The 17,057-nt window shown below is 34.0% G+C and overlaps 1 protein-coding gene across 2 annotated transcripts in view; it reads right to left on the minus strand.

Moving 5' to 3' along the window:
• LOC145668336 (uncharacterized) overlaps positions 1-17,057 on the minus strand; it is a 161,534-nt gene that overhangs the window by 17,990 nt on the left and 126,487 nt on the right. For both annotated transcript variants that reach the window (XM_081736091.1, XM_081736090.1), the window contains exons 2-3: positions 12,203-15,005; positions 7,238-7,304 (exon numbers count right to left, since the gene is read on the minus strand). In XM_081736091.1, the coding sequence (XP_081592217.1) occupies positions 7,238-7,304; positions 12,203-14,761 (2,626 nt within the window). In that variant the 5' untranslated portion in view covers positions 14,762-15,005. The remainder of the gene's footprint in view (positions 1-7,237; positions 7,305-12,202; positions 15,006-17,057) is intronic.

A 17,057-nucleotide genomic window follows, 5' to 3' on the forward strand; every position in this document is an offset into this window, starting at 1 on the left:
AACTTTCGAGAAAATTAAAGTTATAAGTTTGTGTAACACACACCCTTCATCATTTCTGAATTTCTTCATCCAGACAAGGTATCCTTTAAATGAGATGTTGAGTAGTAAAAATAATACATAGTACGTTCATTCACCACTAGAAATAATCTTTTCGAAAAATGGAACATGACACCTTCATCTTCTAATCCCTTCAATTATTAAGTAAAGTACTGCTTTATCATATATATAATAATATTAATAATAATAATAATAATAATAATAATAATATATACAATATATTATAAAATATATTATATATATATTTTTAATATATATATATAAAGTTACATTTTGAAATGTATATTTATATATATTAAAGACAAATTTACTAGACTCTACTATGGATTGGAGACAATTTATTGTTGAAGAAGTACGATCACACGAACGGTACTAAACATTACGTATTTAAATATGAAAACTCATAAGCTCATGTTTCGATTTAAATCAATATTATATCATATACCATATAGTGTTCTTATCTCCTTTTTTTTAAAAAAAAGTCTTTATTACTAAAATAATTACGGGAAACACCTTCATTACTCTGATCTACCGGTTCCCGTGATACCACCGAAGTTTGCCGGTGCTAGATCTAGTCAGTACTCAGATGGGCTACCATTGAGAGAAAAAATAAAAGTTGTTGGCATTCATTCAACGTTGTAAGTACAATTCGGAATCCACTTCAAAGATAGAGATAGCGAACTCCAGGCAGAACTAGCAATAACGATACTTTCGATATATTGACACATCTCTTAACTTAAAAATCGCCAAGTGATTAAAAAATATACCTAATCAAGTCAAAGTAGGTCTGTTTATGATATTTCTCTTTTAGCTAGCAAGCTTTCAAAAGTGAAATTTCACTGTTGCAGTTTTTATATAATTATATAAATATGCTTAATACGTATTCAAGGTATTTAGTTTAAGAAAAAGTGCATATCAGTATGTATGTTCTGATGCTGACATAAAAATGAAATTGATTTCCATAATACTAGTGTAAATCAGCTTTGTTAAATTACGGCATAAATCACACATTATCTGACATATTATAAATAATAATACAACTTTAAATACACATCTTAACAAGTAAAAATTTCCATACTTGTTATTACTACAGACACTTTTTTTTTTTTTTTAAATAAAGGCTTACATAATTTATTCATAGTCTATTTTCAAGTAATTACGATAAATATATATTTAACGAAAGTAAAATTCAGTATTTGTTTGAAATAAAATGTAAATTACGTAAAACATAACTTTCACTTAATAATAATAACAAATAAATAAAAAGAAACCGAAATCGATAAAAAAAATAAAAGTGATCTTGAATATGGTTAAAATGCTCTACATTATGTATCCAGTATACGAAATAGGAAATTGATCAGCACAAATATAATTTTTGTAATTAGCACGATTTTCTTTTCTCTTTTTTCTATCAGAGCTGTTAACAATCTTTCGAACTGAATATCTAGTTCTATGGTCTATGATACCATTTCAAAACTGACTCTTGATAGATCTACGAAATTATACGGTATCTACAAATTTATACTATCTTCTGACTATACTATCTATATTTACAGAACAGCTTAGGTTGGAATTTAAAAAGAAAAAAAAAAAAAGAAAAGAAAGAAAGAAAGAAAAGGATTGACATACTGCTCATCAAAATCACTACAAATTGAATTATTAATGAAATATGTATGAAAGCGGATATTTTAAGTTTTTGCTTCTTACCTTTCCAAACTTCGACATGCTTGTTAAGTGAAGACAACATGATAATATATCTCTGTGTTTGGGAATGAATTCATGAACAGCATTTGTTTAGTAAGATGAGCTGTTCATCGAAGAAAAAAGTGTGAAATGGACAAAAATACTTAAAACGACAACTAATGAACAATACTAAAGGGGAAAAAAACTTCAAAACATGCCTACTTTGCATAACAACCCGCACATCAAACGGTCAAAACCAACTAACGAGAGATTGTCTGTGTCTACCAAGATACATTATAAGGTCATGAAATTTGCTGACGCTAGTTGTATAGTACTTCAATCTGCTTACAATAGACATAACAAAACCCAAGAATAGTCTATACAAAAAGAGACGTATTGCACTAGCAACTACAATGAGACATAATTTTTGCCTGATTAATATCCATGATTACATACCAAGGTCAAAAGAGTACAGATTTATTCTTTGTAGATATAGAACTAGACAGGAACTATTTTCATGAAGGCCTGAGGCCGGCTTTTATCAAGTTTCATACGCTACAATATGGCTATAATTTAAGTGTATTGTGAATACGATATGCGTTCTCCATTCCTATTCATTCAGTACTGACTGCCAACTAGACTAGGGCCATCGTAACCTGAGCTCTGACAGATCTAACACCGTGTAAGTTGACGACAGTGTTGCGAACCGTCATAGCAAGAAGAATCAAAGCGACCACGTGACAGAACGATAAAGGAGTCGAATTACTTTATCACTGATTGAATCAAATTATAAGTTGAAATATTTACAAACTAGATATTTAAAAAAATAATCGTACTTCACTTTACTCCTCAACATTCTAGCACAACGTAGTTCCACTAGGCCTAAAGTTATTGCCACAATAATGAATACTTTTTTTCTTTTTCCACTTATTGACAGAACTCCGTCCTTTTGACAAATTTGCTACGTAAATAGAAGTGGGGTTACATGGAACAACAACCGGTCCACCTCTCTATCGCCGCAGGGAGTAGGTTTTCGTGGAATTGAAAGCGAAGAGGGTAGTGAGTCTGTACGGCTCTTCTAAAGTTCAAGGGCAATGAACCATTATTTGGAATGTCAGGCTGAAATGTGTATAATTTCTAATGATCTTTGTAGGAAATTTGTTGACATAAGGAAAAAATGTACCTACATACTCTATATATTACAGAGATTGTTATAATGAGCTTTTCATAAGGACTGATTTAGAAATTGAGTGTTTGGAAAGTAACGAACGTGATCCAGCTATGTTTGTCTTTTCGTAGAAGACATTTTCTCACCAATATGTGAAGGGGAGGATAGGTTTAGACCCACAAAAATACATTTGGAAACACTAGGTTGTTTCCATGGTAACCGAACAGTGTTGTCGCATTTATACCTACTCATTACTGTGAAAGTTTTTGTGTTGTCAGGTTGTTTTGATTTTTTGTGCTATCATCTCAGTGCATTGGTGTGAATATTGTCTTGTTATTTTCATTCTTCAGTGGACACATAGTTTGTATTCGTATTATTCACATAGACCTAAAATATAAATTTAGTATGTGTATGTGTGTGTGTGTGTTTATGAACACAATGCCTGAAGAGCGTAAGAAGTGCGGAAAGGGGATGCCCTTGACAAGTCAGGCACGGGAATTCGTTTGAGTTTTACGTCCCACGGTTATGCCGGTTAGGCTAAAGGAGAACGAGAATTTGTGTTTAATCTTAGGGAATATTTGGAGAAAGAACGTAACGACGGTCCTTTATTACCATTGAATAAAGTGATTGAAAGAGTAGATTCAGCTTTATAGCTACAACTGTGAAAAGAACCACAAAAGAGAAGTGCCTGAAAGACCTCGCTGAACCGACAGAAATTTTATCCACCTTAGGAAAAAAGCGTAAGATTTCTACAGTAAATGGAATTAAATTATCTACAATTGAAAGCCATTCTCTAACGTAAGTAGTTTTCATTAAAAAAAAAAAAAAGATATAACATTATGGGTCTTAGTAGAGTCGTTCTGACGCGTGTTTAGTGTCATACTAAAGAGTTGAACTGATTTTGAGTTTAACGTCTCTTTCAACAGCGAGGCTATATGAGACGTGGACCTACTGATTAACGTGAAATCCGAACCACATGAGCTCCCGCCGGGAATAGAACCGGGGTCTCCCATGCCAAAGGCGTACGCTAGCCGCTTAGCTACGAAGAAGCCCGATCTCATACTAAAGAGTTCGACTAACATATGTTTCCATGCAGTAGTCAGGCATTTAGTATGACGCTAATCATATGTCAAAATGACTCTGCATAAGGCCCTATGTGTTTAGAAGTAACGGTTGTTTTCTTTACGATTTTGTAAACTATATTAACGCAATAATAATTTGTTTGTTTCTTTTGTCTAATACTTTCGTCAGGCGTAATGTTAAATAATATTTTTGTTGTAATACATATATGATTCATTTCCACAAAATGTGCCCCTTGCTATATTTATATTGTTACAGAAGATAAATGTGGCAACCGCGCTTGATCGTACGTGAGAGTTGTCAGAGCTCTTCTTAGCGCGGCCTTACTCTAATTGAAGATTAGCCTCTTTTATTGATTGAGTTTTGTTTTATGTATTTATGCAACAACGAGGTTAGAAAGGATGAATTTATTATTAGCGTGGTATCAACGCCAGGGCTTGAAGCCAGTGAAACTGGTGACTACACAAACTGATCGTCTCTAATAGAATAGGCCTTTCCCCACCACTAAAGATACTGTAGCTGGATTAAAGAACCACCTCATAAGTCCCGTTTTATTTTAAATTCCGGAATACGAAAGTCATTTGAAAAATTCTCGGAATGATGTACAAGACATCGATTTTTTTTTCATAGTTTCCCTTTGACACTAATGCGTGTGGTCCAACGATTTTCCAAAATCTTTATGACATCACGAAAACTTAGATTACTTCAGACCTAAAAAAAAATATTAATCCACTAATGCTTTAAGGTTTTCGTCTGAAAAAAAAAATGTATGACAGCCAAACCTGGTGAATAATCAGAATGTAGTAGTAAATCATACTAGTCAGACGCACTCGCCAATCCAAAAATGATGGTCGCCAGTGTCTCTCACGTACAAATTATGAAAGGTGCCCCCCCCCCCTCTTCAAGGCCTTTGGTTTGACAAAGAAAGACTTTACATTTCGTGTTTTCTCTCACTCAGTGACAATTATTTTCGTGTAAAACAGAAACTGCGCAGCACTGTGAGTTTAGGTAGAAACTATCCCTACTGAACACTGGTCGCCAGATCCAAATTTCTAGTCGCCAATGGCGACCTGGCGGCCGGGAATTTTGCGACTGCTCTAGCTCATTGATTTTTAGCCATTGCAACGATGCCCCATGGAAGCGAGCATTGGCTTGATGCAAAAGTGTATATTTCAACAAAAGGTTTTTTTTTTTCCTATGGGCCCAAATCTTTGTGTTGTATTAACTTGTATGATTTAACCGACCAAAAATAGTGAATCAGAAGACACTTTTTGCATCTTTCTCCCCCTTCCCCCCCTCCACGGGGGAAAAAAGCTGTAGCTGCAATCTTTCTGGCAGACTTCACAAACACGCAGTCTTTATCAGAAATGGAGAACCATGTTTTGACTGCTGTTTCATTTCTGGATTGTAGTACTGCACTGTGTTTCATCATTGGTTTTGATGAATTGACTCATAAAAACAGTTGTATTCCTTATGGCTACGCGATTAGCATACGCGCCTTTGACGTGGGAGACCCGGTTTCAATTTTCGGCGGAAGCTCGTGTGGTTCGGATCTCACATTAAGCTATAGGCCTACGTCTCATATAGCCTCACTGCTGAATGGGACGCTAAACTCAAAATCATTATCATCAAAATCAGCTTTATTTTTCTTAAGACGGACTAAGTTTCCTTACAGATTTGCTTTCTGATTTATTTGATCAAGTGTCATTAGTCGTGGCACCCATGTTGCAGACAGTTCCTTCATGCACAATTCTTCAGGCAAAATATGAATCACTTGTTCACCTGAAATAGTAGGCGGTCGCACAGTGAATCCAGCTGCACCCACATTGTTGGATCCAGCTGCACCCACATTATCTTGGGTATTCATTTTTCCTACAATAATTTATTCACTTTTGAATATCTATTCTTTTCTGTGTGGCTCATGTTGCTTTCTCTTGAAAAGTCGATCTCTATGAACATAAATTTTGAAGATGTCATTGGAGAATTTAAGTTCACGGTTCCATTCAGCAGAAGAATGTCGTTGTACTTAAGTAATTTACATTGCGAAATATGTACTCTTACACACTTCGTTTTTCTCAAATATTTCCTTGAATAAATTCATAGTTTACAAATACGTGTATCCATGTATGCAGTTTCTTTAAATATGTGTATAAATATATTTATTACGTACTAGTTTCTTTTTTTTCTGTCTAATCCATCCCAAACCTGCGCCGACATTGCCAGAATTCTGGGTCCCTTACTGACTGAAGTGTCTAGAACTTCTGCAGTCATTCGCCTTTAATCGGCTATCCTGAAGTGCTATATCGCGTACTTTTTCGATATGTCTGATGTGGTGACAGACTTTGATCGTCCACTTCGCGCCTCATCTTTCAAGCTTTCACAACTGCGCTTAAACTCAGATCTTCACTTGGCAACAGTTATAAGTGAAGGAACTTAATTCCCTAAAATACTTTTTATATCATTATGTATTTCTGATATATAGTACTGTATATACATACATTTTATAGCAAATATTTAATAACAGCTCGATGTTCTAAATGTGTATTTAAAAAAAAGTACAGTGAAATTCTTCGAAAGCAATCACCATTGTCTTGTTGTTTACCACTTCAAATGTTGCTTACTCATCCAGACAGTAATGCAAAGTGTCATAATGGAAGATGACCAATAACAATATTGTGCTCGGTTTGGAATTAGTTCCGCCACGTACAGATCCTTCCGAGGACTTTTCACACAGTCTTGTATATATACAGTATTTCCAAACTCTGCTTCAACATAGAATAGCATATTATCCAGTTGCAACATGAATTCTAAATAGTTTTAGTATACTTGGGCGAAAAAAAAAAATAATAATAATTTAGCGTACGAATTTTAAAAATAAAAAGGCAAACCAAAATTGAATAATAATCAATAATGAAGAGACAGTTTGTGTTCTGTTAAGGCCAGTCATTCTATCTCCAGAATTCTATATTTTGAATTGTGGTAGAATGCTAAAGTGGTACTTCCAATAGAAATTCGATTGTTCTCCTATCATTTGATTACAAATTGTCTACAATATAGTTTCCCAAGGGATTTAACTTATGAAAGTCAGAGGTCTTAAGATAAAATACCTGTAAAATTCACATTAATTTTTCAATAATTAAGGTTTCAAATCACACACTACACCAAAAAAAAAAAAAAAAAAAAAAAAAAAAAAAAAAAAAAGTGCTTGAAAATGTCTATGTAGCGATCTCTAGTGAAAATACAACTTACTTGAAGATACGATTCCATTGGATTGTGAAAGCGATGCGTCAGGTTGTTCACTGGCTTCACCATTTTGCTGAAAAAGTTAAAAATAATATATATAAAATTTAAAAGATAAACATGTAAAAAGAAATAAAATAAAATATTTAGTATAAACTTATAATTAATAACTAGAACTTCTCCTGTTACAGTTTATCACTTCAAATCAATTAACTTTTTATTTAATAAATGCAGCTGGTTTGTTTCTTTGTGAAAGTTAAGTTCAAAAGTCCCGGAAAATACTTGCATATCATGATCTTGGTGACGTAGGGATCTTAGTAAGTTGTTGTTGTTGCTATTATTATTATTATTATTATTATTATTATTATTATTATTATTATTATTATTATTATTATTATTATTATTATTATTATTATTATTATTATTACCATGGTTTGACTTGCATGGTAGATACTTGGGCTGTCATCACCTGAAAATTTCTTTTGTGTAACTCTAGTTTTCTAAACTTCATCTTGATCTTGCAAACTCTGTTAAGCCTCTGGATATTTAGTAAATCAGAACATTATTAATATTCTTACATTTCAATAATAATAATAATACAAAGAATTCAGTTTATGCTTTCCTCGTATATATATGGCGTCTCTTATGGCAATATGAAATAACCTTGACTTTTTTTATTGCCCACCGAAGCGTCTCTTATGGCAATATTTCCCGTACATTCGTTCTTACAGCCTCTTGCACAAAGGTTTTTGATTCAAACGATCTTAGTTTTACTACACGTTAGTTGACAATCGTACACGCCCAAGAGAGGAAATAGGAACAGAACAGAACACCTGTCAGGAAATAAAGTTCTGTCAATCAGGAAGCTTGGTAAACATATTTGACTAGTTTGTCTTCTATTATTAAATTTGTTCATCTTCTCCCTTTCTGTTGTGGCATACGACCTCGATACGACAGCAACAGCAGCAAAAGAGAAAGACTGAATAGGTGCCTGAGGGTTTTATAGTATACACAAAATAAAAGAACAGAATTCTTGAGTGCTCATAATTTTAGTACATTTAAGCAAGTTAATTTCCATACATTTCAAAAAAAAAAAAAAAAAAAAAAAAAAAGTTGCTTCAATTTGGTTCATATATTACTTTCGCTAGTTGTTCAATGATAGGGTCCTAGAATGCAGAAAAAATCGGATCTTAGACACGCTGTATGAGTTTTAGGCTAAACCTATTATTTGTTTTGGATTGCTCTGGGAAAAGGTAGTTTTCTCTTCTTACTTAAAATGTTCCATTCATTACCCCATTAATCAAGTAATTGATAACTATCTTTTTTAGCCTGAAGAGCACAAATCATTCATAGTTCTCCTACTTAAGTCTATAAAAAAAGCTACAACTTCCACACATATTCAAACCCAAAACACTTTCTTATTTGAACACTAAGAGATAACTTCGTAAACAACTACACTGGTAATACAATGATTTTCTTTTTTTGTCTAATTTTGATCAAATTGATCAAAATTCAATTAGTTGGAATTCATTTTTGATTTATTATAAACTACCATAAAGTGATTCTCTTTTTGGTTTTTGTATTTCATGTTTTTAGTATTTGAAGAAACGAGGGTGCAGCGAGAAATGTTGTGAGGAGTTCACGCTTTGGAGGAAGGGGGACGTTACAATACTACAAGCCACTGTGTTTATGTAGTATTGAACGGATTTTATTCTGCACCCAAAAAGACGATAAGTAATTCCTCCTATAAATACTTCCACCTATATATTCAGGTAGGAGAAAGAGTACACATGAAATGTAAGATCAAACTTTCATGCTACATCAATCATTTCTCTGTTAAACAAGTATAGTTTTATTGATAAAGTATACAATTGTATGTTGAGTTAGAAAGTTTTATGGGAGAGTCGGATGCGCCCCTGACATTACCACTCTTCGAGGTTTCCGTAAATCATAATATGTACTCTGCCACGTACTGCACGTTGAAAAGCTTTCATGCACCACAGTTTTCAGCTCACGTCTTCGTCTTGACTTTTTTTTTTAATCACATACCACTTTAATGAAACTATAAAACAATTTAAGAGTTGATTTGATTTATTTTGATGTACCCCCCAACAAAATTGTTTTAGAATCCTAAATATCTTGACAGCTTAAGTGAAAGCTAGATTGCCTTACTTTGCTGTATTCAAATGTATATGGGGCTGTGCTAGTTCAGTGGTAGAGCGTTTATATCTGATGCGTGAAGACCCTAGCTCGATCCCAGCTCGTGTCAACTTGATTTTGTGATGGACAAACACTGTGTGCGTGGGTTTTCTCGGGGTTCTCCAGTTTTCTCCTACTTTTTTCATTCCATCATTTCGTTCATTTTATCATCATTGTCCTTTAGCCTACATGGCATAATTGTGTGAGGTAAAACTGAAAAATTTCATTTCATTTAATTTTGAAATGTATTTATAGCTAATTTTGCTCTTGTAAAAACTGCAAAGAACGACTACTTGATAGCAGACTCTGATAGTTACTATTCTTTAATTTAATGTGCTATGTGTCTTAAATTATTTAAGGTTACTATGTGTAAGTTATGACTAAGATATTTATAGAATATTTCAGTGTGTTCCAGAGGTATCCATTGACAGCACTTGGAATACTGTATGATGTGTGAGTACCAAACTTTAAAAAGAAAGAAAAAAGAAAAAAGAAAAAGAAAAAGAAAGGAAGAAACATACATAGTATAATACTTATGCATAAACAAGTAAAGAGGTAATTACATTATCTCCTTAAACCTCTCTACATATCTATCTACTTATTCAATAGATATTTAAAAGAAAGTATTTTTTTTTAAATGAGACAATATATTTTAAGACTAGTTAACGTCTTAAATATATAAAAGACATTTTAAGACAATATATAAATATATAAATATATAAGACAATATATAAAAGACATTTTAAAACAACATATTTTAAGACATTCGTAAAACTAGTTAACGAATAAAGTAGAATAATATCGAACAGACTTTCTAAAATCAAGCAGTTGACTATTTCGTATGACCACTTTCGACTGATTACATCCTAAAATATGTTTTGGGCTAACATACAAGAAAAATACCTTCAGGAAAAGACGACGATATGCATACGGTAGTTCTTTTAATTCTGATCAAAAAAGAGCACTGTAATATTATGAAAGAGCATAATTACTACCTTTAATAGTACTTCCGAAATATTACAATATGCGATACATGTGTGCAATTATAACTGAATAAAGGTATGCGTACGAAAGCCGGAAGCTCAATAAAACCAGAAAAGCTGTCAAATACTGTTAGGTTTATGTTACTAACTTGCGTGATAGGATTTATGAAATACTATATCATTAAATTAGTGGCTTCATTATAAAGAAAAATGAAAATAGTGACTTTAGCATAAGATTAATTAGTTGCTCAAATTAACGTGATCAGGTTGGAGTTATTCGACCTTAAAAATAACTGCATATGATGAAAAAGGCAAGTTTTCTTCACTTTTGATTTATACTTTATTTTATAGATTTCAAAGATTTCCAATTCAGTTATTATTGGTAGTATTAGTTTGAGAAGTTCCGCATGGTATCTTGCAGGTTCACGTTCACTATCATTTCTGTGCGTGACTCTCTATATTAGACTGCCATTTTTCTTTTTAGATATCAGAAAGGATATACATTTTTAAAACATATGTAAGGGATATACAGAAATGCATAGCTGTGGAACAAATTTTCGTATCGCTGTTACGTAGATAAGGAAACTCTCACTGTACCATATATTTATTTTGCTTATTTTGATTTAACGTCCTACGATTTAGCTCTGCAAGCTAACGCACATGACTGTGAGCAGGAATCGACCCAAACCACGTGCAACAATGTAAATATGCTTATTAAAATTAAGTCGTCATAATGTAATATAATTGAGAGACTCTCATAGGCCTTTTTTTTTTATTTCCTACAATGATACTACAAACTGAAATTGTATTTGCATGTTTCAGTCTTAATAGTAACCAGAAATACTTACAATTCTGTATGTAATGTACAGTGCATAATAATGTTAGTTTTATTTTGCCTAAATATACCTATTTTAACATATTTCACCAATTTTTGACAAAATTATAAGGAAAAAGGCCTATTTTGTAAACTAAAACTAAAAACGCATATTTTTTGTGGGAATTCGATACATGAATAAAGCTTTTTTATTATTATTATTATTTTAGATCTATCATTGCAAATGCGTGTGTACACACCGATCTTATGTATATGTGTGGTTTTAAAACTAGTTTAAATATAAGGAACAGAGGCTGGAAGCAAATATTTTTCTACTTTCATTCTTTGATTTTTAGCTTTACATGATTGTGATGTCCTCCTCGCCGGTCTGGCTGCAAATGTTGGTACACGAGGTCCCGGATTCGATCCCCAATTGGATGATCATCGAACCAATTACAGGGGTTCAAATCCCACTTTAAACTATAGGTCTTATCTTCTACAGCTTCGTTGCTGACGGAAGATGTTAATGCAAATCAATCAATCCTGCTATCTAAAGACAATTTTATAAAGCTCAAAAATCTAGTTTCGAATATAAAGATCTATATTTTCAGATCTAAAATGTTTTAGAATCCCAAATTCCGTCGTCTACTGATGACACGAGGAGGCGATATTCAATGGCCAAAAATTAATCATAAAAAATACCAGTTTACTTGTATTGACTTTACGTCGTATTTCTAGCATTTTTGGTTGGGTCTTTTCCGGAATCTTTACCACGATAGGGCTATACACGTATAGTTCAAACCTTTTAATGAAAATATTCTACAATATATTGATATTATCGAAGCTGTTGAAAGTTTATGATAAAAGAAATTCTAAACGTATCAACTTCCCCCTGCCTGTAAGCAAAATCAATATTTTCTTATTTATGTAAATGTTTTACAAATCCATACAAAATAAGAAATATATATATTGACTGACCTTTGGTTGTTCCTGGTCTGTAGAACTGGAGGTATTCGATCTCGTGGAACCAGATGGACTCCCATCAACGTTTTCACTGATGTCGGTTCGACTACCGTGAATAACTTGTACACCAGCATTGTTCAAATCGATAGGATGAATGATTTCTGGGCGAGGCTTATCAGGTAAATGGTCCCGATTTGTTTTGTCATCTCGACTACCGAGACGTAAGAATTTTCTTAGAGAAAATCTGCCCTTTTTCTTCTTTTCTCGTTCGTGAAGATCGGCGCGAGACAAACGGCGCGAAGTTGGTGGAGAACCTGGATTTGGACTAAACCCACCAGATCTTCCCATTCCACGGCTGCTCTTTTCGCCAGGAGGACCTGTGTCTTCTGAACGTGTTAAAGAACGGGATCTCGGTTCGCGTTTCGGCGTTGATTCGTTACCAGCTGGGGAATAACTTACTGAACCTAATAAAGCTTTCCGGAACTTAGGACTACAAGACGAGGATCTTTCACGATCCTGGCCCTGCTGTTCTTGTTGTTGCTGCTGGTGAGCCCTTTTTTCTTTCTCCCTCTGCACAGGACAATCTGAATTTTTAGGTCCCGAATTTCGAGCGTAAAGCGGTAAGGGGCTACTGGAAGATGAACCCGAGGAATCCCCTCCCGAATCCTGAGATGAAGCACACGGAGGTTGAGGAGCCTGTCTTTTCACACCTCTATTTCCATCTTTCTTTTCACTCTTCACTTCCGATGTTTCACTACTTTCTACAACACTAGCTTTTGCATCACTATTATCTTTACTTGTAACACTGTTGTCCTCATCCTTTTCTACCTTTGACTCTTCGCTCTCCACCATAGTAGATTTGGAAGGTATTTCTTCGTCATTAACGCTAGATATCGTTGTTTCACACTTATCTTCTGATTCTGATGTATCACGTGTTTCAACTTCTGTAGATGCCACTACATCACAGCTACCTTCAGCTTCGTCCCTCTTATCCATGATTAAAGTTGTATTTGTAGTTTCTGCTTCTTTTTCAACCAGTCCCTCCTTTTTACACTCTTCTATTGTTGCTTCTTCCTTTGACTCTGTTGTATCTGCTTTATTTTCTTCGGAGTCACCCTTTCGTTCTGAAGATTCTGTTGGTACCACTACCGATGACGCAGCAGCAGAATTTTCTATATCTTTTTCTATCTCCTGTTCCGCCTCCGAAGTTTTTGTTGCCACTACATTTGAAGTTTCATTCTTAGAAGTGATTTCAGTTGCTGGTGCTATTGTATCACTAACTGATACTATTGGTTTGTATTCTATTGTAACTGTTCTCTCTATAGGTTTCTTGTTATCGTTTGCATTATTGTCAACATTATTGTTATTATTTTTGCACACGACGTTTTTCTCTTCTTTTGTAGTAGATATTTCGTTTTGTTGTGGCTTGTTAAAAACAATATGATGTGTACTAGGGGGCACTTTACTAGGTTTTACCGGCACTTTAGGCTTTGTTTTTGAAATTGGAGGTTTGTCTTGTGCGGGCCCATGTAAGAATGAAGAACGTGGCAATGTATGGACATCCAAAGAAGGTGGAGGGCTCCGGGGTAATTCTGGAGGAGTTTCATTTTCTGGTGGATCTGCCTGTCCGTCTGGTACTCCAGCTTGTTCTCTGCTTTCCGTTTTATCGATGATTTCAATAATTTTCTCTTGGATAACCAATTCACCATTTCCTGAATCTTCCAGGCTGTCTCTAGCAATGATATCATCGTCTGTACTACTTTCTTCAGATTTTTCACGACGAACTGTAATGATTTGTCCATTAATCATGGGTGAAACTAAACTTATTTTTAACTCTCCAGGCACAATGTCTCTCTTGAAAGGCTTAATGGACACAAGGACAGTTTGTTGAGATTTCTTGGCCTCTGGGTCTGTATTGAGCTTTCCTAATGCTAACTGAGTAAAAGCTTTTTTAGCATCGTCCTTTAATAGGTTAGAATTAATTGAATTAAAGTCTGTATTCTTTTGTGTTAATGTTTCAAGAGCACGCTCCTCTTCACTTAAATACCTGTAATCGTCCTCACTATCTTCAACATCGGATGGAAGATCTTGCTCATCTGACGAATAATTATCCTCACCACCATACCCGATCACTTCCTCAACCTCATCCGGGAAACAAACTGTGGACTTTCTTCGTCCACCTTTGGACCCATCCTTCAAAATACCCTGAACCTCTGCAGCTGACGCTGTTCCATTACTAACTTGTTTCACTAATTGCACACTATTTAGAACACCACTATTATCTTCTTGTCCCGCAGTAGCACCACTAGTTGTCGATGTGTTTGTATTAGCTGTTGTTGTAATTGAAGAAGATGATTTCATATTATTCGTTTGATTTTGAATAACAATTTCCTTCCAGGAATGATGACCGTAGTACGTACGCGTCATGGCTACAGCAGGTGAATGATATCTTGTCTTATTACTAGCGTCCAAAGAAGTTCTTCCACCACAATGTTCCTCTTTTGACTTGAAACAGTTAGAGCACAGATCTTTCTTCCATGCGTTCTGTACAAAATTCTGGCAAAGTGCAGCCATAATCGGTGTCACGAAGCTTTAGCTCAAGAAAAGGAAGGGGGAGAAGTAAAACTGGCACATTTTTGAGGCGCGAGGATTTGTTTTCACTTTGTCATCCTTGTATGTCCGTCCTCTCCTTCTCCTACTCGTGCGTTCACTTCCACTGTGTAGTTCTCGCGATGACCTAGAGGTGGCGTTGATGTGGGTTGATGGCCGAGAGTTTATCATCCGCAGGGCAGAAATTTCGTGTCATTGTAATCGGAACCTGTAAAGAAATAGAAAAAAAAAATCGTATAAGATTTCGATTCCTAGAAGGTAATCAAGCACAACACTTCAAATTAAAATATGTTTATCCTTTTCACATTTCAGTGAAAATGCTAACAATTACGAGCGAAAGGTATCGCTTTTCTATTTGAGTGAAAGGGTTTACAAAAACTATCAAAACACACACACACACACACACACACACATATATATATATATATATATATATATATATATATATATATATATATATATATATATATATATATACAAAGTAAATACACCGTAATTTCTTTCGTTTAATGAGTAGTAAATACTATAAGCAGACAATCAGTATACAAGAGACAAATTTTTAGTTAATTGGGGTCGTTCAAAATCTATGTATCGTAATAGTTGTAGATATTATGTTATTATCTCATCATCTTTTCGAAAAATCTCAATAAAGTAACTGTTGCGTAATGCTAGAAACAAAACGTTGTTTTGTGAAATATGAAAATCATTATAACATTAAAAACTTGTCGATCCTCAAGATCATTTTAACCTTATACCAAGAACATTATTGTAATTCTGAACTATGCATTTTTAAATGAAGTAGATAAAAATTGGTAGAAAACTGTATTATGTTGTAAATAACATTTATCAAACAAAAATAGAGATTTTTTAAAATTAAGTTGAAAAATAAATACTGACAACAAAGTCACAAAATAGCCATTAAATTCCATTGCAGAAAAGAAAGCTCCAATATATGTAATTACAAAGCATTTATTATAGTTTCTTCCGTCAATAAATCAAACATTGGGTCAAGCGTAAACAAAGTGTACAAACCTAGTTAAAAACTGCAAAAGAATATTTAGTGTTTATTGCAATACTGTATTTAATTATCTCAAAAATTTAAAATAAATAAATAAATAAATCGATGACTTGAGTTCCTCGAACAACGGTTAACGAAGGTATTCTCTATAACTTCCAAATACCGTATGTATTCGAATATAAGCACTCCCTTATAAATTTAATCTCTGTTTCGAGAATCCATTTAATATGCTGATATAAACACCCCTGTATGACTCCAGAGTTAGGTAGTATCTCTATCCATTCTGAAAAATACAAGCTTGGACTCACACACGCTGTCAACATATCCGATCACTTCCTCAACCTCATCCGGGAAACAAACTGTGGACTTGTGGACTTTACCTTCACCTGTTTCGCCCTTCATTTTTATGTTTTGACACAGAAAAATTAAACAATGGTATTATTTTGTGATTGGCAATGCTGTGACGGTAAGTTTCACCACTCTTTTTTAACATACTTTAATCATTATTTATAGTTTCCGTTCCCCTTGCTCATTTTGAGAGGGTGAAACTAAACAATGGCAGTACTTTATGATTATCAATGGAGTAATGAAGCAGCTTTAAGAAAGAAAAAAAAAAAGCAACTATGCGATTATAAAAGCGGTCCCTAAGAATTTTAGGACATTTTTTTAAAAAAATAAGGGCGCTTACATTCAAGGAAATACGGTAATTTCCTGGATAGCTGAGAGACAATGTAATAATTATACATAACACCACAACCTTTTTTTTTTAACTCCAATAGCAGGAATTTTCTAATAGCAGGAGGAATAATTCTCTTTCGAGGTTTAAAAAAAAAAAAAAAAAAGGAGGGGACTATTTTTGATGATTCTTAGTTATCAATATATCGCTTCTCTAATAGGAAAGTGACACAACCCTAAATTATCAACTTTTCAAACAAGCGTGTTGAAAATCGGTACTGCTGTAGGTTAACATGGACGGATAAATGACTCAATTGCTTTCTGGGGGAGGAGAGGTGTGTGTACCTTCACCTGTGATGTTTTTACACAAAACTCTTCTAGGGTTAGGACTATGTTCAACATTAGATCTCAATAAGGGTCATTTTTTAAAGTTTTTTTTCACTTTCTTGTTAAATCTGCGATATACTTGATACATATTTCATATTTATTTTTTTTTTCGAGGTGTGAAAAAGTGAGCTATACTCTCATAAATAATAAGGAACAGCTATTGCCCACCCTGACCTTCGA

Source organism: Thermobia domestica, chromosome 13 (genome assembly GCF_964235325.1).
Source record: "Thermobia domestica chromosome 13, izTheDome1.hap1.1, whole genome shotgun sequence".
NCBI classification, from domain to species: domain Eukaryota; kingdom Metazoa; phylum Arthropoda; class Insecta; order Zygentoma; family Lepismatidae; genus Thermobia; species Thermobia domestica.